We start from the raw sequence: 21,529 nt of genomic DNA on the forward strand, positions 1-21,529 counted from the left end.
AAGAGTCAAGCTAGTAATCCATATTTTGTAATCATTTTACTCTAATCTTCACTTATATAGTGAATATTTTAATTAAAAATTGTCCTGGAAGTTGAAAATTATGTGCCTGTCCATTTTTCAATTAATATGCTGTTAAAATTTTTGGTGTAAGGAAATTATCATTATCGATTCGAGTATAAGCTCGTCAAAATCGGAGACCGTTTGGTAACTCAAATTGCGGTTTGAACCTTCCAACAACGCTTCGGGTCCATGATTCAGACCCATTTGGGCTCGGATTGGGTCGAATTTGGTGTCGTTGGGTTCGTATTTCCGAGACTCTCAGTTTGACTATAAGCTCGCTGAAATCGGAGTTCAAATGCTCTTGAATTTAATTTTTGAAGTTTCCGGGTAGGTTTTTGCCTCGAGATTCGTGCCCGATCAAGATAATTTTATGAGAATATATCACTACTATTGGGAGATGATAGTTGATAGCAATGTCAATATTGGTGGCGAAGTATGATGACAGTGAGGCAATAATGGTCGAGCCACAGTCGTTGCTAGTGGCGATCACTGACTTCGATCAAACTATAGAGTTTTAAAATTCTTCAGTGCTCTAATATCTCTCTAATTTTAGGTCAAAATCTTCTTTATGTGATAATATGAGGGGCTATTTAAAGATTTTTATTAATGTTATTTTAATTATTTTAGCCAAACAACCTCTAATATTCTATTTGACCAGGCACATTGATTATTTTGATAATAGTCAGCTCATTAAACATTTAAGATATTATAATCGACTGATCTTAGGCCCATTAATCTTTTTTTCGTAAAATTACGTAAAATTCAAAGATCGTTCAGCGCTTCAAATATTATTGCAAAAATTTCAACTATACCTTCATGACTTGATTTAAATTTATTTGACAATAAATTTGTTCTAAATAGAATTTAAATTATCTCAAAGTTGTTCATAAAAATTTCGAATTCATATATTTATATCAAAATTAGTGTTTAATCGGTTGAACTTTTTATAATGGCTCAGTAATTTATTTCAATCAAACCCAGTAGCCATCCCACGGTTGCGAACAATTATTAGGTCAGGTGACCTGATGTAGCTCTACGTTCATACGCTAATAATATTTCGCCACGTCTTCTTACTTTTTATCACGCGGCCCGAAGACCTGATCGGAACCGGAACCCAAAATTGCTATGTTCACGTATTGCTTGGTTACTAGGTATTGCTTGGCAAAAACAAGAAATACCGCTCTATGAAGACCAATACCGAGGAAATGCTCGGTATTGGTCTTCACAGAATGGTATTTATCGTTATAGCCGAGCAAAATCGACCAATACCGAGCAATACCTAGCAATACGCCAACATAGCAATCCCGGGTCGGGTTGTCGGGCCGCGTGGTAAAGAGTAAGAACACGTGACACTATTTTACTGGTGTCCGAACGTAGATCTACGTTAGGTGACCGAACCAAATAAAAGTTCCACGGTTGCAGTTAAAAGGCTATAAGCTGTGGCTTTGAAATCGCTTCTGCTAAAGTGTAATCAAACACTAAGCTAAGTAAAGCCGATTGTTATAGTTATGACATTAAGGTAATTGAAATGGTTCCTCCTTTTTATCCTTTATCCTTTTTTTTTTTCTTTCTAAAGAACAGCCTTTTAAAACTTCTTTAAATGATCTGACATCATCCCTTGTAGTGGAGAATAAAGATCAGACGCTCGAAAAATGTTTTGTTTTGTTTTTTGTTAATTTTTTTCTTAATAATTATTCACTATTGCATTAAATTAAAAAATATATAAAATAATAATATCATCCTTAAATTCGACCTTCATACTAATGATCTCTTTACATTAGCAGCACAATTTTTTTACATAGATTTTTTTTTTCTGGAAAATAAAAATGATGAGGCATTTGTTCAATTTAGATTTCATTTGGGACTATTTTTAAAATGCTTCTTAAAATAATTTTTTAGTACTAAAAAATAAAGTTTTCGTACTAAAAACTATTTTAAGAAGCAGTAAGAATGCCATCCCAAACGAAATCTTAAATGACTGTAATCATATAGTAAATAAAAGCTCTTCAGATTTTTTTCTTATTTTCTTTAAATCAAAGACTTTCTAACAAATTAAGGTTTTGTTTGGGACAGCTTTCTTACTGTTTCAAAAGCAATTTTTTTAACAAAAAATTTTAGTTCAAAAAAAATTTATAATAAAAACAGTTTAAAAAAATTATAAAAAAGCTATCCTAAATGAAGCTTTAAGTAAAATATCATGCATCAGAATTATCAAAGAGCTCACTCCGCCGCACCATCATCGACGGATAATCTAAACACTCCAATAGCTTCATTATTAGCAAACAGTTATGGTCAATTCAATTGTTCTTCATTTCAATTATAGCCAAATTCAAATTAAATAAATTCAAATTTACAACATTCTCACCCATAAGTTGCATGAGAAATATCCACATATGTTAAGCTCAACTTAAAATCTTACTCAATTTCTGCGCTTTTATCTAATCATTAACAGTTCTATGGAGTAAGGATGAACAACTAAATTTGACTAAATTTAGTTAACATGACTAATCCTCCGTGATTATTATCTTAATAAAAAAATGCCAGGATTTGTTATTGCCTCAAAGCCAAATTTTAGAACTTTTATTTTGATCTTATCTATACAGAAAACTGAAAACAAGATAAGCTTATTAAACATCTAACTACAATATATTTAAAGGAGCATTCTCCTCTGTAAAATACCAGTGCCTAATACAGAAAGAAAGAAAAAAATGAAAGAGATGATCAGCAGATTAACTATTTTGTTCTCCCTTCTACTTATCATTTCAAACATTCCTCACAGTCTGCAGGAAGAAGTCACCATTTCCGTCCAGTCTGTGACAACTATAGCGAGGACAGATTGGAACTTCATCTGTGCAACTTTGGATTGGTGGCCTCCAGAGAAATGCAACTACAATATGTGCCCATGGGGAAAGTCTTCCATTATTAACCTGGTATTTTAGTATAAAATGTATACCATAATCAATATAATTTAGAATGCATGTGCATGTTAGAGGAGTAATTATTTTATGCGGACGCCGGACATGATCTAGAGCCCAATAAAAATGTGTCACGTCGACGGTACTACTCGGTACTGTAGCTTGGTACAGCTTGTTACCAGGTGACGTGACGCATTTTCATTGGGCTCTGGACTTTAGTTGTGTCATGTGTCCGCACAGAATAATTTTTCGTGATAGAGAGTGTGGATCAAAGAATATTTTTTTTTGAGCCTTAAACATTATCAGTAACAATTGGCTCAACTCTTTTTGGTTGCAGAACTTGAATAATACTATTCTGAACAATGCTATTAAAGGTATAGCTATGGGATCTGAAGGGATTTAACTTCACTTCGGTATGCATATTATAGTAAGATAGGTGAATTACTGGTATTCATTTCAAATTAAATGCAGCTTTCAGTTCCTTAAGGATAAGGTTGGGTGGCTCTCTTCAAGATCAAGTCATATACAATGTTGGGAGAAATTTACCCCCATGCCACAGTTTTGAAAAGTTGAAAGAAGGGCTCTTCGGTTTCTCTACTGGATGCCTTGACATGCCCAGATGGGACAAGCTCAATGAAGTACTTAGCAAAGCTGGGTAACGATCTTATCTTATCTTCGTGAATGAATATTGACAAATTAGTATAACACAATTTTGATATGTGTGATACACATGCGAATTTATACTGCATGGCAACACACAGAGAAAAATGATTATTTTTGTATAAGTGTGAAGATGATTCAGGCTTTGTTTAGGATGGCTTTCTCCTTATTAGGGGTGTCAATTTCAGGTAACGGGTCAGGTTTGAGTCAACCCAGAATTGATCCGGCATAATTCGGATCAACCCGAACCCGATCTGTTTTTACAAACGGGTCGATTTTTTAGACCCGAACCCAACCTGCTTCAGGTTCGGGTCAACCTGTCACTACCCATTATCCACTGCAAGCGGGCAGCGGCGCGGGTTCACAGCGGGAAGTGGTGGGCAGACGGGCAGCGGCGCTGCCGACAGCGGCGAGGCGGGCAATTCTGCGGAGGGCAAGCGGGCAGCTGCGCGGCATGCAGACGCAACACGCGACACTCGAAGCGATGCCGGCAGCTTCGGTCAGGGCTGGCAACGGATCATTCCGGGTCATTATCGGGTTTTCTGGTCAACCCGAACCCGACCCGGTTCGGGTTTGGATCAACACGAACCCGAAATTTCAGGTCGAGTTCGAGTCAGGTTTTCGGGTCGTGTCCAATATTGACACCCCTACTGCTTATTAAGACTATAAGATTTTGTTTGGGACAACTTTTTTATTGCTTCTTAAAACAACTTTTTAGTATAAAAATTTTAATTTTTTGTCTAGAAAGCTACTTTAAGAAGTATAAAGAAAGCCGTCCCAAATGGAGCCTAAAGCAACTTTTTAGGAAAAAATTAAAATTTTTGTCCTAAAAAACTGCTTTAAGAAGCAGTAAGAAACCTCTCCCCAATAAAACCATAGGTTTCATTTGGGATGACTTTCTTACTGCTTCTTAAAGCAGCTTTCTAACACAAAAACTAAAAAGATGCTTTAAGAGACAGTAAGAAAGCCATATCAAACGAAGCTTTAATCTCATAAGACAACACAACACAACACAACACAACAGCAACCATTACCAAACAAAGCCTTGAATCATTTTTCCAAACTTTCTATATCTAATTTGAGCTTTTGTGATAGGATCAATTTTGATGCCATTCAATGTAAAATTATGGTGATTCTGTATATGTTTTTTTGATGGATAATTTGCAGAGCTGTGTTAACCTTTGGGCTCAATGCACTCTATGGTAGAGCAAAAGTTCCATCAACAAGCCTTTATGTTGGTGATTGGGACTCCACCAATGCTCGTGAACTTATTAACTACACCATCTCAAAGAATTATAAGATTGATTCCTGGGAGTTAGGTATTCTTTGAACTTTTAAACTTACCCATGAATCATAATTAATTCTGAATTGCAAAATGTTTTTTTTTCTAAGAGTAAGAATGTTCCTCTTTATTGAGAAAGTCTGAACCAAAATACTCACATAATTACATCAATTAGGATGAATTATTCTATGCGGACACCAGATGGGAAAACTGCCCGATGTTCTCTTTGCGCTTTTACTGTAGATAGAGAGAAAACCGGACGATTCTCTTCGTTCGGTGTCCGCACAGAATAATTTCTCATCAATTAGAGGAGTTAAGTTGTTTGCCTCCAACGATTTATCATTTTTCTTCTTCTAATTACAATTTGTTTTGTACATAAATAGGAAACGAGCTATCGGGAGGTGGGATCGGTGCGAGGGTTGAAGTTGAACAATATGGAAAGGATTTGATTGCGTTGAAGGCTCTTATTGATGAATTATACCAAAAATCTTCCTCAAAACCGAAGATTTTAGCTCCTGGAGGCTTCTTCGACCAAGCCTGGTTTAATAAAATGCTTCAAATCACAGGGCCTGATGTTGTTAATGGTGTGACACATCACATCTACAACCTTGGTGGAGGTTAGATAGTTCTTCAAATATATATATTTTTTACATTATTATAGAAGATGATACTTATTTGAATAATATTGACAAAGCTTTTCTTCTCCCCTTTTGTTGCCTTCTCATATTCTAGGAGATGATAAAGGAATACTGCAGAAGATCTTGGATCCTTACTATCTCGATTATATAGTTCAAACATTCAAGAATGTGGCTCTCACAATCAGAAACTTTGGGCCATGGAGTTCTTCATGGGTTGGTGAAGCTGGAGGTGCATACAATAGTGGAGCCAAAGGCGTTTCAAATACTTTTGTCAATAGCTTTTGGTGAGAAGCTGCTGCGTTGAATCTATAGTTTTCTTTAATAAAATGGGTTTAGTTTTTTACTTAATATAGTTCATCATTTTTTTTCCTAGAATGCATAACAATTATGCTTGCTCACGGAGCAACCTTAACTCATCAATTAACATAAGAAAATATGTTATTTATAAGCTTTTATGCTTGCATATAAGCTTCGTTTGGGACGGTTTTTTTACTGTTTCTTAAAGCAGTTTTCGAGTACAAAAATTTTAACTTTTGTACTAGGAAGTTGTTTTAAGAAGCAGTAAGAAAGCCGTCCCAAACGAAACCACAGTGTATTTCATAACTAGATTTTTAGTTTATGTAATTACAACTATTTTCTAATTAATTTGTTCTCGATCCTAATTAATTGCATTCATGAAGAAACTTTTGTATCTATTGATTAAACATGACTTGAGTTTTGTTTGGGACAATTTTTTTATTGCTTTCTAAATCATCTTTTTAGTACAAAAAGTTTTAGTTTAAAAAATTTTTGTACTAAAAAATGATTTTAAGAAACAATAAAAAAGCCGTCCCATACAGAGCCTTACTCTCAAAGTGTCTCACATCGGTTTGTATTTTGAATATTTTTCTTGTAGGTACTTAGATCAGCTTGGTATGGCATCAGTGTTTGGCCATAAGGTCTACTGCAGACAAACTTTGATAGGAGGGAACTATGCTCTTCTCAATACTACAAATTTTAAACCTAATCCTGATTACTATAGGTCAGCTTATTTCTTTGAATTCATTCAATATAAATTCTTCATTTCACTATAAATATTTTAATCATGCTCAAATTTTACAAAGTATTTGAAAATATTTGGTGTCGGTAATATATATATTTTTAAATAAATTACTACTCCCCCCGACGCTTAGATGGCTAACAATATTCATAACTAATGATAATTATTTACTAAGTTTTATTTTAAATAATATCAGCAATTAGTCACTCTTCTTTAAAAGAAAGAATTATAATGTCAAAAGTGTGACTAAGGTGCTATTTGATTGGCTTAAAAGGGAAGACATTGTAAAATAAATACAAATGATTATTTTTGTTGTTTGGATTGAAGTAAAATGTGTGGTATTAATTACAAATATGGTGGTGGTTAATGGCCGGTGGTAGGGCGTCGATGGTGGCCGACAACAACGGTGGGAGGGAGATAGCTGGCGGCAACCAGAAATGTGGTGATGGCAAGCGATGGTGGTGGGCAACGATGATGAGGGCCGGTGGTTGGCGGAGACTAATATCGGGCTGTGGCCAGAGGTGCGCGGCGACCCTTGGCGAAAAATTTCAATGGCTATGGTGGCAGCTTGAGATAGGCACCGACAATGATAATGAATTTATATTACATTTGGAGATCGTTCAAATTTGAGGAATCTCAAATACACCAAAATTGAATTGGAAGATGAATTGCAAATGCATCAAAATTTTACGCTGTATTTATTTTACTTCAAATTAAATACAGATATTTTCAAAACCTTTGTATTTGAAATACTTTATACCCATTTTACTTCAAACCAAGTAACCACTAAAAATATTATTTCAAAATTTTGAACTAAACTATTACTAAAAACTATTGTTTAATCATTAAAAAAAAATGATACCATAACTTAAATTCTAGCAATAATTAGAAAATTTTGGGCAAGATTATCCTAATCCTCTACTTTCTTCATCAGTGCCTTGTTGTGGAGCAGATTGATGGGACCAGAAGTTCTACAAACCCTTCATGACGGCTCTCCATATCTGCGAGCATACACTCATTGCGCTAAGAACAAGGCAAGGACACCAACTCGATCAATAGGCATTTTCCCATATTAGTATCTATTTTTTATACAAATCATGCTACTAAGAATTAGGGCTTTCACAGCCGGAATATTGAGCTTTAGGCATTTTTTTAGGACGGTTTTTTTATTGCTTCTTAAATCAATTTTTTTAGTATAAAAATAAAATATTTTGTAATAAAAAGCTGTTTTAAGAAGCAATAATAAAGCTGTGGGACAGCTTTTAAAATAAATTTTTAGTATACAATTTTTTTAGTTTGTACTAAAAAAATTGATTTAAAAAATATTAAAAAAGTTGTTCCAAATAATTAGCAGCCGTTTAAAGCTTCATTTGAGACGACTTTCTTGTTGCTTCTTAAAGCAGCTTTCTAGTAAAAAAAATAAATACTAAAAAGCTGCTTTAAGAATCAACAAAAAAATCATCCCAAACGAAGTATAAATCACTGCAAAAAGGCTTGCAGAGGTTTTGAAACCCTACAAAAATGTTGCATTTGTTTTCATTACAAAGACATTTCACAGCTGTTTTTGCACCACAACAACAACATCAAGCCTTTATCCCACTACGTGGGGTCGGCTACATGAATCATTTTTCTCCATTGTGTCATATTAAAGGTCAAATTCTCGTTTAAATCTAATAAAGAAGGTCATTCGTAATATTTTCTAACCAAGTCTTTTTTAGGTCTGCCTCTACCTTTCTTAACATAAGTCAAATCTAACACCTCTATTGTCCTAACCGGGTCATTGGAAGGCCGCCGTTTTATGTGACCAAACCATCTAAGGCGCCGTTTCATGTTTTTGCACCGCTAGTTTTTATTTTTATTTTTATTTTATTTAATTTTTAATTTTTATTATTTTTTTTATTTTTAGCACACCGCTAGTTATCATGGCAGAATATTTTGCATCCTTCATAATCATATTTACCTAATTTATTGTATTAAATGATTACATATTTATATTTCTTGTGCAGGCTGGTGTTACTATGTTGCTGATTAATCTATCCAACTCCACAACTTTTAATGTTTCAGTAAAAAATGATATGAATTTATATCCACCCAAAATGGGAAAAATTTCAACAAGTGAAATTCTGGAGCAAGGAGAAAGAGAAGAGTACCACTTGACACCAAAACATGGCAAGAAATAATTTTAAGAAACAATAAAAAAGCCGTCCCATACATACAGAGCCTTACTCTCAAAGTGTCTCACATCGGTTTGTATTTTGAATATTTTTCTTGTAGGTACTTAGATCAGCTTGGTATGGCATCAGTGTTTGGCCATAAGGTCTACTGCAGACAAACTTTGATAGGAGGGAACTATGCTCTCCTCAATACTACAAATTTTAAACCTAATCCTGATTACTATAGGTCAGTTTATTTCTTTGATTTCATTCAATATAAATTCTTCATTTCACTAAGTATTTGAAATATTTGGTGTCGGTAATATATATTTTTTTAAAATGAAAGTACTACTCCCCCCGACGCTTATATGGCTAACAATATTCATATATAATGATAATTATTTACTACGTTTTATTTTAAATAATATCAACAATTAGTCACTCTTCTTCTTTAAAAAAGAATTATAATGTCAAAATTGTGACCAAGGGGCTGTTTGGTTGGCTTAAAAGGGAATACAGTGTAAAAGAAATGCAGTGTATTTAAAATTATTTAGATGAGTGTAAAATAAATAAACATGATTATTTTTGTTGTTTGGATTGATGTAAAAAAAAAAAATGTGGTGTTTATTACAAATATGGTGGTGGTCAATGGCCGATGGTAGGGTGTCGATGGTGGTCGACAACAACGGTGTTGGTTAGTGTCTAGTGGCTGGCAGCACCCAGAGATGGGGTGGGCAGTGATGGTAGTGGACAACGACGACTGGTAGCCGGTGGAGACCGATAGCATGGGGTAGACATAGGTTGGTGGTGACTCGCGATGACAAATTTCAGCAGCGACGCGCGGCAATTGGAGTCCGGCAGTGGCAATGATAATGAATTTATAATATATTTTGAAATAGTCCAAATTTGAGAAATCTCAAATACACCAAAATTGAATTGGAGGGTGGATTGCAAATGCATCAAAATTTTATACTGCATTTATTTTTCTTCAAATTAAATACCAATATTTTCAAAACCTTGTCTTTGAAATGCTTTATACCCATTTTACTTTAAACCAAATAGCCCCTAAAAATATTAGTTCAAAATTTTGAACTAAACTATTACTAAAAATTATTGTTTAATCATTTATAAAAAAAAGAGACCATAACTTAAATTCTAGTAATAATTAGAACATTTTGAGCAAGATTATCCTAATCCTCTACTTTCTTCATCAGTGCCTTGTTGTGGAGCAAATTGATGGGACCAGAAGTTCTACAAACCCTTCATGACGGCTCTCCATATCTGCGAGCATACACTCATTGCGCTAAGAACAAGGCAAGGACACCAACTCGATCAATATGCATTATCCCATATCAGTACCTATTTTTTATACAAATCATGCTACCAAGAATTAGGGCTTTACACAACTCTTTTTGGCCTATTGGTTGAGAGTTTAGGCTTCCAACTAAGAGATCCAGGATTCGAGTCGTTGTGTATGCGTTGTGTGTGTGAGTTTGCCTTTAATGGCCTAAATGTCCCCAAAAAAAAAAAAGAATTAGGGCTTTCACAGCCGGAATATTGAGCTTTAGGCTTCATTTAAGAAGGTTTTTTATTGCTTCTTAAATCAATTTTTTAATATAAAAATTTAAAAACTTACTTTAAGAAGCAATAATAAAGCAGTCTCAGATGAAACCTTGCTTCTTAAAGCAGTTTTTTAGTATAAAATTAAAAATTTTGAACTAGAAAACTATTTTAAGAAGCATACAGAAAGCCGTCCCAAACGAAGCCTTAGATTTTGTTTGGGACAGCTCTTTAGTAGCAGTTTAAATCGACACAAAAAAGCTTGAGAAGGTTTTGAAACCCTACAAAAACGTTGTATTTGTTTTCATTACAAAAACATTTCACAACTATTTTAGCACCCCTAGTTTTTTATTTTTAGCACCGCTAGTTATCATGGCAGAATATTTTGCATCCTTCATAATCATATTTACCTAATTTATTGTATTAAATGATTGCATATTTCTATTTCTTGTGCAGGCTGGTGTTACTATGTTGCTGATTAATCTATCCAACTCCACAACTTTTAATGTTTCAGTAAAAAATGATATGAATTTATATCCACCCAAAATGGGAAAAATTTCAACAAGTGAAATTCTGGAGCAAGGAGAAAGAGAAGAGTACCACTTGACACCAAAACATGGCAAGCTTCAGAGCAGGGTAGTTCTTCTTAACGGGAAGCAGTTGAAGCTCACACACACCAAAGATATTCCCGAAATAAATCCAATCTCTTCTGGTCCTCATCCAAACGCTACTGTGCAGATCTCTCCTCTCTCAATTCTCTTTGTTAGATTTAAAGACTTTCGTGCTCCAGCATGCCCTGTAAAGAATTAGGGTATCAGGATTTATGCAGCATGTATATGCATCTATCTAATCCTATAATATTTACTTTATATCTTTGTTTCATGGTAATTAAGTGCTTACCAAATTGGAAAAAGCTTATGAGAAGAAACAGATTTTGTTAGGAAGTGCTCTTAGAAATTTAATGCTTTTTCAGCGGTCCAAACACAATTCACAAGAAGAATTATAAGGAATAATGAGAGCAAAACCTTTTTGTTTGATGAAATAAGGAAGGAAACAAATGGGATACAATGGATCTTCTATTGAAGAGAAAGATCAGGCTCTTCCAAATCTCTAGCCATCGGCTAGAGCCCAAACACATTAAGAGCAATCTAATTTCAGCAAAACATACATATGTAAACTTGAAAGTACCCTATTATCAGCCTTAAGTAGACTATCCTAATTCCCTTCCAAATCAGCACACTTTTCATAAATAATTCCTTCTCATATTTGAATTCAGATCAGATCTCTTACTTTAAATAATTCCCTCACAATTATAATTAAAACTTTCATAAATAATTTCCCTTTGATTAAGAGCTTTTATAAACCACTCTCTCTTGATTATAAAACTTCATAATCTCCTCTCAATAAAATCGGCCAGTTCATCAATACTCTCATCCCAAAGACCCACCTTATTTGCAAGGTGGAAAGACGACTCCTTCCTCAATTTCCTCGTCATCACAAATGGTGAGAACCTAAAGAGTTTGCTCCTTAAACTTATGCTCCAGTGTATACATCTCCTCATATATGAAACACAGCCCCTTCGCCCTCTTTTACTGTAACTCAATTTCTATGAGTTTCTTGAAGCTTTCCCTAGGTCTCCCTGTTACAGTCTTCTCCTTCAAGATCTCCCTAAGAATAGTCGGTGTTGACTCTTTGGATGCCAGAAAGGCGATGGTCATCCGATACGAACCTCCTGAGTTACTGCCTCCAACTCTTCTCTACAGGTGCCTTAGTGTACTTTAGTAGCTGATAAAAAATAGTTGTTAGCATGATTCAAGCAATGATTAGCGTGGAGAAAAAAAAGTCAAGTGACTGAGTGACGAGCTTAGTCATTTTCTTAATAAAATGGAAGAATGAATGATTGAGAAGATGAATATTGATGATTTATTTGATGTAGATAAGTGTCTGATGATGACGATAAATGAAAAATATCAATACTCAAGCAACATGCAACTACAAAATAATCTCTTGGATTCCCAAAATCTCCAAAGGCTTGATCTCTACCACTATACCAAATCCCAAGTGCTCAACATAAGGACCATATGGCCACACTCTTCTTGCTCCTAAACATTGTCATCACATTTTCTTTTTTTACTTCCTGCCCATTCTCTTGAGAACAACCATAACCCTACACTTACAAGTTTAGCACATTTTGGATGGGAAAATTTTAATTTTTGTACTAGAAAACAACTTTATGAAGCAGAAAGAAAACAGTCCCAAACGAAGCCTTAGTCAAACCACTATAAATATCATGTTCCTTGATTGTTTGGGCCTTCACTTGTTGGTGTCATCTATTCATTACATGTAATTCCTTAGTAAATTGGGTTAAACATTTTCCTTTCCTTTATGAACTCCATAGCAACTTAGTTGACACAAATACATAATATTATATATCCATGTAATGAATCTAATGAAATAAAAATTAATCTCAAATTATTTTACTGATGAAAATATTATAATTAACTAAATAAAAAATCAATCAATAATTAAAAAAATATAAAACCATTTTAGCAAATTTAATAAAATTGGTAGGGAATTTAGCATGACACAAATTTAGTAAACACGTGAGAAATTAAGATCATAGAAATATAAAAAATTTGTTTGATGACTAATAATTATATGATTAATAATATAATTAAGCTATTCCCTTTATAATCTTCTTTGCACACTTGTATCACTTGAATAGTCTATTTTGAACTCATCTTCAAGTTAGAAAGGCTTCAAATAAGCACTAAAGAGCTCATGGGACTAATATAATAGCTTTCCAATATATATATTTTGTGGAATATTTAGACCAATTAAGATAAACTCACACACCTTTTACTGATTTCTTACCTCTTGAGAGTAATCTTTTTGTTCTCTTTTTTTTTTTAATAAACTGAATTAAGGCCTTCAAATTCCCCCCCAACCTAAAGAGTATTTTGCAACCCTAAAAGAGAATTGAAAGTGCGCAAGCTGTATAAAGCTTTTGGTAGAGAGATGCAGATACAGAATAATGCTTTCATCGAGTCTTTGCACCTTCTCATAAAAATCAAACTTATACCCACCGCTGTTTGTCCGGGTGGTGAAGAGCCGGCTGGGCAAAGCCTAGGTCTCGGATTCAAATCCCTTGGCAAGCAGTGAAAGCCTTAAGTGTTGGCCCGTGTAAATTGGTGTGGGTTGCATGCTAGGTCGACCGGGGTTTTTCCGGGCCAAAGGACAAAGCTTCCCCTCCAAAAAAAAAAAAAAAAAAAAAAAAAAATCAAACTTATGATGTGATGGATATTTAAAAAGCAGAAAGAACAGCTGAAAATATTTCCAAATGAAAGCCTAACTTAGAGAAAGCCTGCGGGCTGAGTATAACAAAGAAGATGCTAAATCACAATGAAAAGTGTCCAGCCATAACTATAGTAATCGCCTGAAGTTATTTTATCGATTGTAAAGGTCCAATTCAATTATCATGAAACCGCCCATCAGTTGCAAGCATGCTAGTCACAATAGTCGTTTTTTTTTTTATTCATAACCTCACCAAACAAATAGTTCCATACTGTCAAACTTTTAAGGCATTTGTTGCCTTGTTGGGGAGGGCAGTGGACCACTCGTTGATTCAGTTATGGGCCGACCCACCTAAAGGCCGGGGGGCAATTGCCTCCCCTCAATTTTTTTTCTTTATTATATGATTTTTTAGATAATTTGTCCCATCTATATATTTTTTAGTCTTTACTATAAGAATTAATTTTTAGGCAATTGCCCTATCTAAAAGTTTTAAAATACTATATTTTTTAGACAATTGCCCCAACATAATTAAACACATTATGTAGAGATGTTATTGTTAGGGAATGATGAACCAAATATAAAAAGAAATAGTAAAGATAATCTAAAAATATCTTTACAACCAAAATATGTTCCGGGGTAGCCGGAAACCCACACAGGAGTGCTGCTCCTTGACCCTGCAGTCGAACCCTGCCAGGGGGCGCTGCCCCCTTGGACCCCCGACATATCTGCGAAGCGTACAACCATGAACAAATAAGGGTCGAGAGACAGTGCATTCGGAACAGATTTTAATTGTAAGGATATTTATGAAAAAAAAAACTCAACACTTTTACTAATAAATTTACCCCTTTAAAAATTAAAGCTGAATACGTCCTTGAATTCAGTGAATGCTACTTCTTCAAATATGGAGGATGGACACATCTCACCTTGACTTGTTGGTTGAGAGCTTATGCTTCCAACTAAGAGGTCTTGGGTTCGAGTCTTTGTGTATACGTTGTGTGTATGAATTTGACTTAAATGGCCTAAATGTCCCAAAAAAAAAAAAAAATATGGAGGATGGCTGCCACATATTGATGGAGTCCAAAAACTTCTATGGCATGAGTACTAAATAATGCATATGATAATCTGCCCCAACCTAATAAGCCTGCCATAACTGTTACCCGTTACTGTAAGCTTCCGTGACACGACGGGTTTGGAACTTTCCAGGAATGGGGCAAAGTTTAATTTATTGCAGCTACCAGTACTGCAGTACAGTACACCACACGACGTGTATGTTCCTATCCATAAAGGACAGGGCATAACCAAACCAAACAGGGACTATGCGAGCCTTAAAAAAAGGACTGTAGCTGATGCATCCTCAAAAAACTATCTAGATCGGGCATGAATCTCGAGAAAAAATCAAGTCGGAAACTTCCAAAATTAAATTTGGGATCATCCGAACTCCGATTTCAGCAAACTTACAGCCGAACTGAACATCTCGAGAATATGAACTCAACGACACCAAATTCGACTCAATCCGAGCCCAAATGGGTCCAAAATCAAGGACCCGAAGTGCTGTTGGAAGGTTCGAACCACAATTTGGCCTACCAAACGGTTTACAAACGTGACAGACATGCTTATAGTCAAATTGAGCGGCTCGACAAGACAAATCAACGAGCCCAAGATCATTGAATTCTGAAATAACTAAGACATTAAAATCCCCAACAAACGGTCCATGATCAAGGGATTCAACATCGGCCGTCCATCCAAACTACTCCTCATTTATTCTTGATCTTCCTCCTATTTACGGGTCATGCTACTCTAGAATATCTATAAATAGACCCCTTCATTCCTCTTGAAAAGGGGCCCTAAACAAGGCACTTTTATTTTATCCAGTGAACGTACGCAGAGGAACGTTCGGTTTTAGGCAAAAAAAACGCCTGTACCGAGTACAGAGTACCGAGGTGTACCGAGTTTTTTCAAAAAACTCGGTACAGACGCTTTTTTGCCTAAAACCGAACATTCATCTGCGTACGTTCACTGGATATAATAATCGCTCTTGCCTCCTTGCTCCTCCTGGACCACTTGACGCCTGGAGTTCCGCTGGACCACCACCTGACGCCTAGAGTTCCACCGGGCCACCAACAGACTCCTGTAGTTCCGCTGGGCCACCACCTGACGCTAGTGCTCCGTCGGACCACCACCTGACATCGGTGTTCCACTAGACCAACACATGATGCCGTTATGCCGGACCACAACCTGACGCCCGGTGTTCCACCGAACCACCACATGATGCCCGGAGTTTCGCCGGACCACCACCTGATGTTTAGAGTTCCACCGGACCACCACTTAACGCCCATAGTTCCACCGGCGGAACACCACCTGACGTCGGTGTTCCGCCGGACCAACACATGATGCCGGTGTTCCACCGGACCACCACTTAACGTCTTGACTCCCGTCGGACCACCGTCTTACGACAATGGTCTTTCTGACCCCTATCTCCTACCAACTACGGTAATTCCGACCTCCGTCTCATACTATGGTCCTTCTGACCTTCACCGCCAGACAACGGTATTTCTAACCCCTGTCTCCTGCCGACTACAATCCTTCCAACCACCGTCGCCTGCTGACTAAGGTCCTACCGACTAAACAAACATATCAATACTGGTTCTCTCAATTTCTACCTCATAATGCATTCTATGTGATGTATATCTGTTATATCAAGCTAAGACCTTCCCTCCAATGAAAGGCCTCATTTGTAATCGATTGCAAATAATAGTTGATTCATTCAAACTGGGTCAGACCCCGTGGGTTTTCCCCCTTTTTAGGGGTTTCCACATAAGATCTCTGGTTTCTCTTATGAATGCTACACAATCTATTTTATATGCTTGTGTGTTGGATCTTCATACAAAGCTAAGACATTATATTTTATATTTCTCTACCGCCGTGAATATTCCAGGACGCAACAGTAGCTATTTCTTTTCCTTTTTAACATAGAAGTGCTCTTATCAATTACAAGCGACATTTGTTAAATAGGAGGAAAGGAACAAACAAATAAAAAAGTAACAACTTGAAGGTAAACTAATAAACGAGTCCTTCCTTATTTTACGCTTAAAAAAAAAAACTAGTGAATCTAAAGACAGGAAGGTGCTCGTGAATGCTCAAGTCAAGTGGAGAACTCAGTGAGAGTCGGCAGGAAACAGAGGTGCAGGCAAATCATGACCTGAGGGTTGGGCGGGTTCAGGGGTGCATGCGAACAACGTACAGAGGATGGGTGGAATAAACAAATCAGGCGGATCATGGGTAGGATCAGGTCATGACACAACCCGACATAACTGAACCTTACCAAACTTTAATAATGACAAGAAAATGTATAAAACCTTTTGTAATTCTCATATGAACATTGGCTGGTTCAAGTGGGTGAGCTGCAATCCACTTACTTATAGGGACCATTCACCGCAAAATCCATAAAACTTAATGCACAAACACATTTGAGGTCACCCACTTATAAAAATTTGCATGGACCTGAATTATATGTTAGGTGAAAAGCAATAGGCCATGGCAATGTACCAACCCCATATTATAAGAATTTTTAGTCCATAGATTCCACTCCCGCAATCGAGCTGATTTTATCATGACATATTTTGAAGATAAAATAAAGCGAATGAAAAGCAAAGTTACAAAGTGCTAACGCTATAACTACCCAACTTATGACACGCAAATGATTAGATGAATTAGGCATGCAGCCATGCAGTCATCACTTAACTAATGGAGAAATTATTAGGTGCGGCTATCGGAAGAGAGAATCGTCCGGGTTTCTTTCTATCTACAGTAAAAGATCAGTTATTGTAACAGCTACGCTTTGACTGTGTTTTCACTGTAGACAGAGAGAAAACTGGACAGTTCTCTCCGTCCAATATCCGCATCTAAATATCTAATAATTTGCCTAACTAATGGGGAAATTATTTTAATTCTTTCAAAATTATTTTTTTTTTTAAAGTTTCAAGTGTCAAAATGTAAATTTAACATACGGGGATTTAATGCACGACCTCAACAAAAACTACAGAAAATATTGAACAACTGAACTGATAAGATCCCAAAATTCAAATATGCTGCCATGACTGATCTAAAAAGCATCAGAAACCTTGCAAAATCTAATAAATTCTCAGTAGAAGTAACCAATCATGAAAACCACCAAGAAATAAGCTAAGTAAAACTCTCAGAAGAAAATCTGTCAAAACTCAACATAATAATAACTGCATACAATCAAACATACCTTTGGTTCTTAGTTTACAGCAACTAGAATTAATCAACCAGCCTACCATAATTACATGTTCCTCTCCATCAATCCCTATTTATCTATTCTTCATAAAATTCCTCCCTATAAATCCCATTTACTTTCTCATTCTAACAATATAGATAATATAAAACACAAGCTAGCATCATAAATTTGAACTTGTGTTACTATAGATGAATTAAAAGATACTGCAAGCGATAGGTAAAAAGATTCAGAAGAAAGATCTCTTTGAAGGCGCTCTACCCACCGCCCTCAACAAATTAGCAACTTCCAGCACTCTAGCCACCTTCATCCCCCTCTTCGCCTCCGCCGAAGCCCGCTTATCCTCCGCTTTGCGATGCGCCCTCGCAACATCATTCTGCATCTTCTCCATCGCCCTCGCCCTCTTCTCCTCCAGCTTCCTCTTCATCACCATCCAAAATCTATCAATTCATACTAAAAAAAATCAATATTAAGGCGGGGGTTAGTCGACACATACCTCAATTTTCTTGAACAAAGCAGTCGCCCTCTCAATCTGCTCGCTCTCCCAGCCGTTGATGGTGACATCCACCCTCTTGAACCTGTTGTTGACCTTGGCGATCTCGGCCCCCTGCCATGCCAAGATCTTGGCATTCACCTCATCCTTCTTCACGCGGTGCACGGAGACCTCATCAGCCACGGACGAAGATGAAGAAAACGGGCGGCGAGGGGAAGGGAAAGGAGGATTTGTGTCTGGGACGATGGCGAGGGGATTTGTCTCCTCCAGCACGTCCTCGCCAATTCTACCCAAGTTGCTGCTACCGTCGGCGGCCGTTGTATCGATTTGGAGATTCGAGCCTGCGACAACCATGGCGTTGAACTCGCGGCTCATAGAGGTAAAGTTCTCAACCTCACTGCCGACAGAGAGAGAGGTGGAGCGATGGCTGGCGACCTCCCAAGGGTCTCTGGTTCGGCCGCGGGTTGGTGGTGCCTGCGGAGGATTTAGTGCGTGGATTTCGCGTATTTCCGTGAATTCATCAGCAGCACCAGCAGTGGAGGCGGAGGCGGCGGCGGACGAGGAGATGGCCCTGGGATCCTCAGACATGTTAGAATAGACGAGGAGTTGTGGGTATTCTTCCGGTCCTTGGCATTAATAGGAAATAGGGCTATCACCGTGATTGACGTTGGTTCTGTTTGTTAGGGATTGGAGAAGAATTACAGTGGAGAAGATGGACAAAGATTGGGCAAGTAAGAAAAAGGAGCGACAGACGCCGCGGATGTGGATGGCGTGGCACAGCGGAGCTAGATCTTAAAAAGTAGATGGGGCAACAGCACAGTATTCACTGCTGAGTGTGTCTCCTATTTTAACTTGTTTTCTTCGAAGCTTCAAGATTTGTATGCTTTTATGGAGAGAAGGATAATTTTCCCAAAAAAAAAAAAAATTTTTTTTTTTTGGATTTCCGAGGAACTTGACTCAACCCTGCTGACCAAAAAGGGTGAGTCGGATTAAGCTTAGAGAGATTTGATTTAAAGGAGAAAAAAAAAGAGAAATCTCATTGAAGAAGAAAAAAAAGTTCTTAGATTTTGATTTAAAGACAATCATAGAAGTGAAACAAATGGTATGGCAAAATAAAAGTTGCATTAAAAGGGATAGTTGTCACAATATCGTTTTTCTTGATTATTGTTGAGTCCTGGAATATTTGTGGCGTTAAAGAAATATAAAGTTTAATGTCTTAGTTTTGTACGAAGATTCAACATGCAATTTGATAAAAGAGAGGGTGTGGCGTTTATAAGAGACATTAGAGTTTTTATGTGAAAAATATTGAAAAGGGGGGAAAAATCACGAGGTCTAACCTAGTTTAAATGAATACACTAGTATTTGCAGTTGATTATAAATGAGGACAATCCTTGGTGGGAAAGGCCTTGGTTTGATGTAACAAATATACATAATATAGAGTGCATTACATGGTGGAATTGGAACAATCAATATCAATATGTTCATTTGGTCGGCAGGATTATAGTTGGCAGGCTACGGAGGTCGGAAGTATTGTATTTGGGTGACGGTGGTCGGAAGGACTGTAGTCTGCATTTGGACGAAGGTTAGAAAGATTGTTATTAGGCGACGAAGGTCGGAAGGACCATAGTCGGTGGACAATGGAGGTTAGAAAGACAGTAATCTAGTGACGGAGATCGGAAGGACCGTAGTCGGCGGGTGACAATGTTCAAAAAGACTGTTGTTTGGTGACGGAGGTCAGATAGATTGTTGTTGGCAGACGACAGTGGTAAGAAAGAATGTTGTTTGGCGATGGAGGTCGGAAGGATCATAGTCGGTGGGAGACAGTGGTTAGAAAGACCATTATTTAGCGACAGTGATTAGAAGGATTGTAGTCAGTGTACGACAATGGTCAGAAAGACCGTTTTTTGACAACGGAGGTCAATTGTAGTCAACAGGCGACTGAGGTCAGAAGGATGGTAGTCTGCGGACATCATCACAGCGGGGCTTGCACGTTAATAATGATAAAAGTTACAAATACTTAATAGATCATAAGCTCACTAAAGGGACATCATTTGAATAAAAACCTATGAGCTTTAGATCCAACTAAATACATAACAAAAAAAAATCACAAGAAATGACAAAAACAAGTAAGTAGTAGAAAACCAATGCATAAAATAACAGCTCCCCAGCAACCTTCCACGAAAAGCACCCAAGCTACCCGGAACAAAGTCCAGAAGGTGGAAACAACCTGCATAAAACATGAAGAAAAAAAAGAAACCGACTATGAGAGGGAAAATCTCCCCCACAAATTGCAGAAGGGTCGAGCAGAACAACCCGAGCCCAAAATCAAACCAAATAGCCTGGCACAAGACAACTCCCTAGCTCACCCAACAACAAATACCACAAGCTAAGCAAAAAACAAGCCACAACCACAACAACAAAAGAAAAATTTCTTCGTAGATTTTCTCCCGACGTTAACTGACAAGCAAGAGAGCTTTATCAACCATCTGACAAATCCTTAGATCGTATAATTTCTGAAGCGACTCAACTTGTTCATCACCAAAATTATCACCATCCACACTAGATGGTGAAGGAGATATAACATCCTGACCCGAAAGCCTGAAATAAGTGTCACCTAAAGTAGAAACAAATTGAGCAATCAAGCATTTAGGGGACATAACCCCTATAGACACATCGACAAGGGATTCCACAGACCCACCAACCAAAGGCAAATCGACAACACCAGTATTTCCAACAAGAGAGGGCAAAACTGACCCCTCTAAAAGAATAGACGAAAACACACTATCATCCGAAGTAGAACAAATTTAAGTTTTTCTTGCTACCACACCAATCCCCTACATCTCCACATCTTTCACAGCCAAAGCACAACCCCCACATCATCAGAGCAAATTAATGGCATATCCAACGTCTCTAGGGCCTTAACAAGAGGCGAAATAAAACCACCATGACGAAAAAAAACAACACCACATTAATCCTGAGAAGAATCAACCATGTTCCCATGGAACCCATGATAAAGTATAGGAGGAACAACAGCCTTTTTTCTCTTGATCACAAATAAGATATTGGTTTTCTGCCATATCACCTAAAGTATCCCCACCAGAAATAATGTGAGGGTTAATATTAAAACCCTGTAGATCCTACGAATGAACATCAGTTGTGATCCCCTCCTTGACAGGAGGA

At 37.0% G+C, this 21,529-nt stretch overlaps 2 protein-coding genes across 4 annotated transcripts; one reads left to right on the forward strand and one right to left on the reverse strand.

The window, feature by feature from the left end:
* The first annotated feature begins 2,777 nt into the window (after positions 1 to 2,777).
* Positions 2,778 to 11,343, forward strand: LOC110116311 (heparanase-like protein 2). The gene is made up of 9 exons (XM_020849844.2): positions 2,778 to 2,990; positions 3,313 to 3,349; positions 3,447 to 3,630; positions 4,803 to 4,954; positions 5,301 to 5,534; positions 5,650 to 5,839; positions 6,451 to 6,576; positions 7,529 to 7,628; positions 10,764 to 11,343. The coding sequence occupies exons 1-9, from the start codon at positions 2,778 to 2,780 to the stop codon at positions 11,115 to 11,117; spliced, it is 1,590 nt and encodes a 529-aa protein (XP_020705503.1). The 3' UTR covers positions 11,118 to 11,343.
* Positions 11,344 to 17,788: 6,445 nt separating this feature from the next.
* Positions 17,789 to 19,190, reverse strand: LOC110116326 (remorin 4.1). Of its 3 annotated transcripts, none has more exons than XM_028694948.1 (2): positions 18,353 to 19,190; positions 17,789 to 18,296 (listed from the first exon to the last, which is right to left on the reverse strand). In XM_028694948.1, the coding sequence occupies exons 1-2, from the start codon at positions 18,935 to 18,937 to the stop codon at positions 18,228 to 18,230; spliced, it is 654 nt and encodes a 217-aa protein (XP_028550781.1). In that variant the 5' UTR covers positions 18,938 to 19,190; the 3' UTR covers positions 17,789 to 18,227. The 3 variants fall into 3 exon arrangements, with proteins under 3 accessions (XP_028550781.1, XP_028550780.1, XP_020705530.1); XM_028694947.1 differs by having other exon boundaries at positions 17,789 to 18,271; positions 18,353 to 19,188; XM_020849871.2 differs by having other exon boundaries at positions 17,789 to 18,277; positions 18,353 to 19,180.
* Between the last annotated feature and the right edge of the window lie 2,339 nt (positions 19,191 to 21,529).

The sequence above is a fragment of the Dendrobium catenatum genome, unplaced genomic scaffold (genome assembly GCF_001605985.2).
Source record: "Dendrobium catenatum unplaced genomic scaffold, ASM160598v2 fragScaff_scaffold_601, whole genome shotgun sequence".
Lineage (NCBI taxonomy): Eukaryota > Viridiplantae > Streptophyta > Magnoliopsida > Asparagales > Orchidaceae > Dendrobium > Dendrobium catenatum.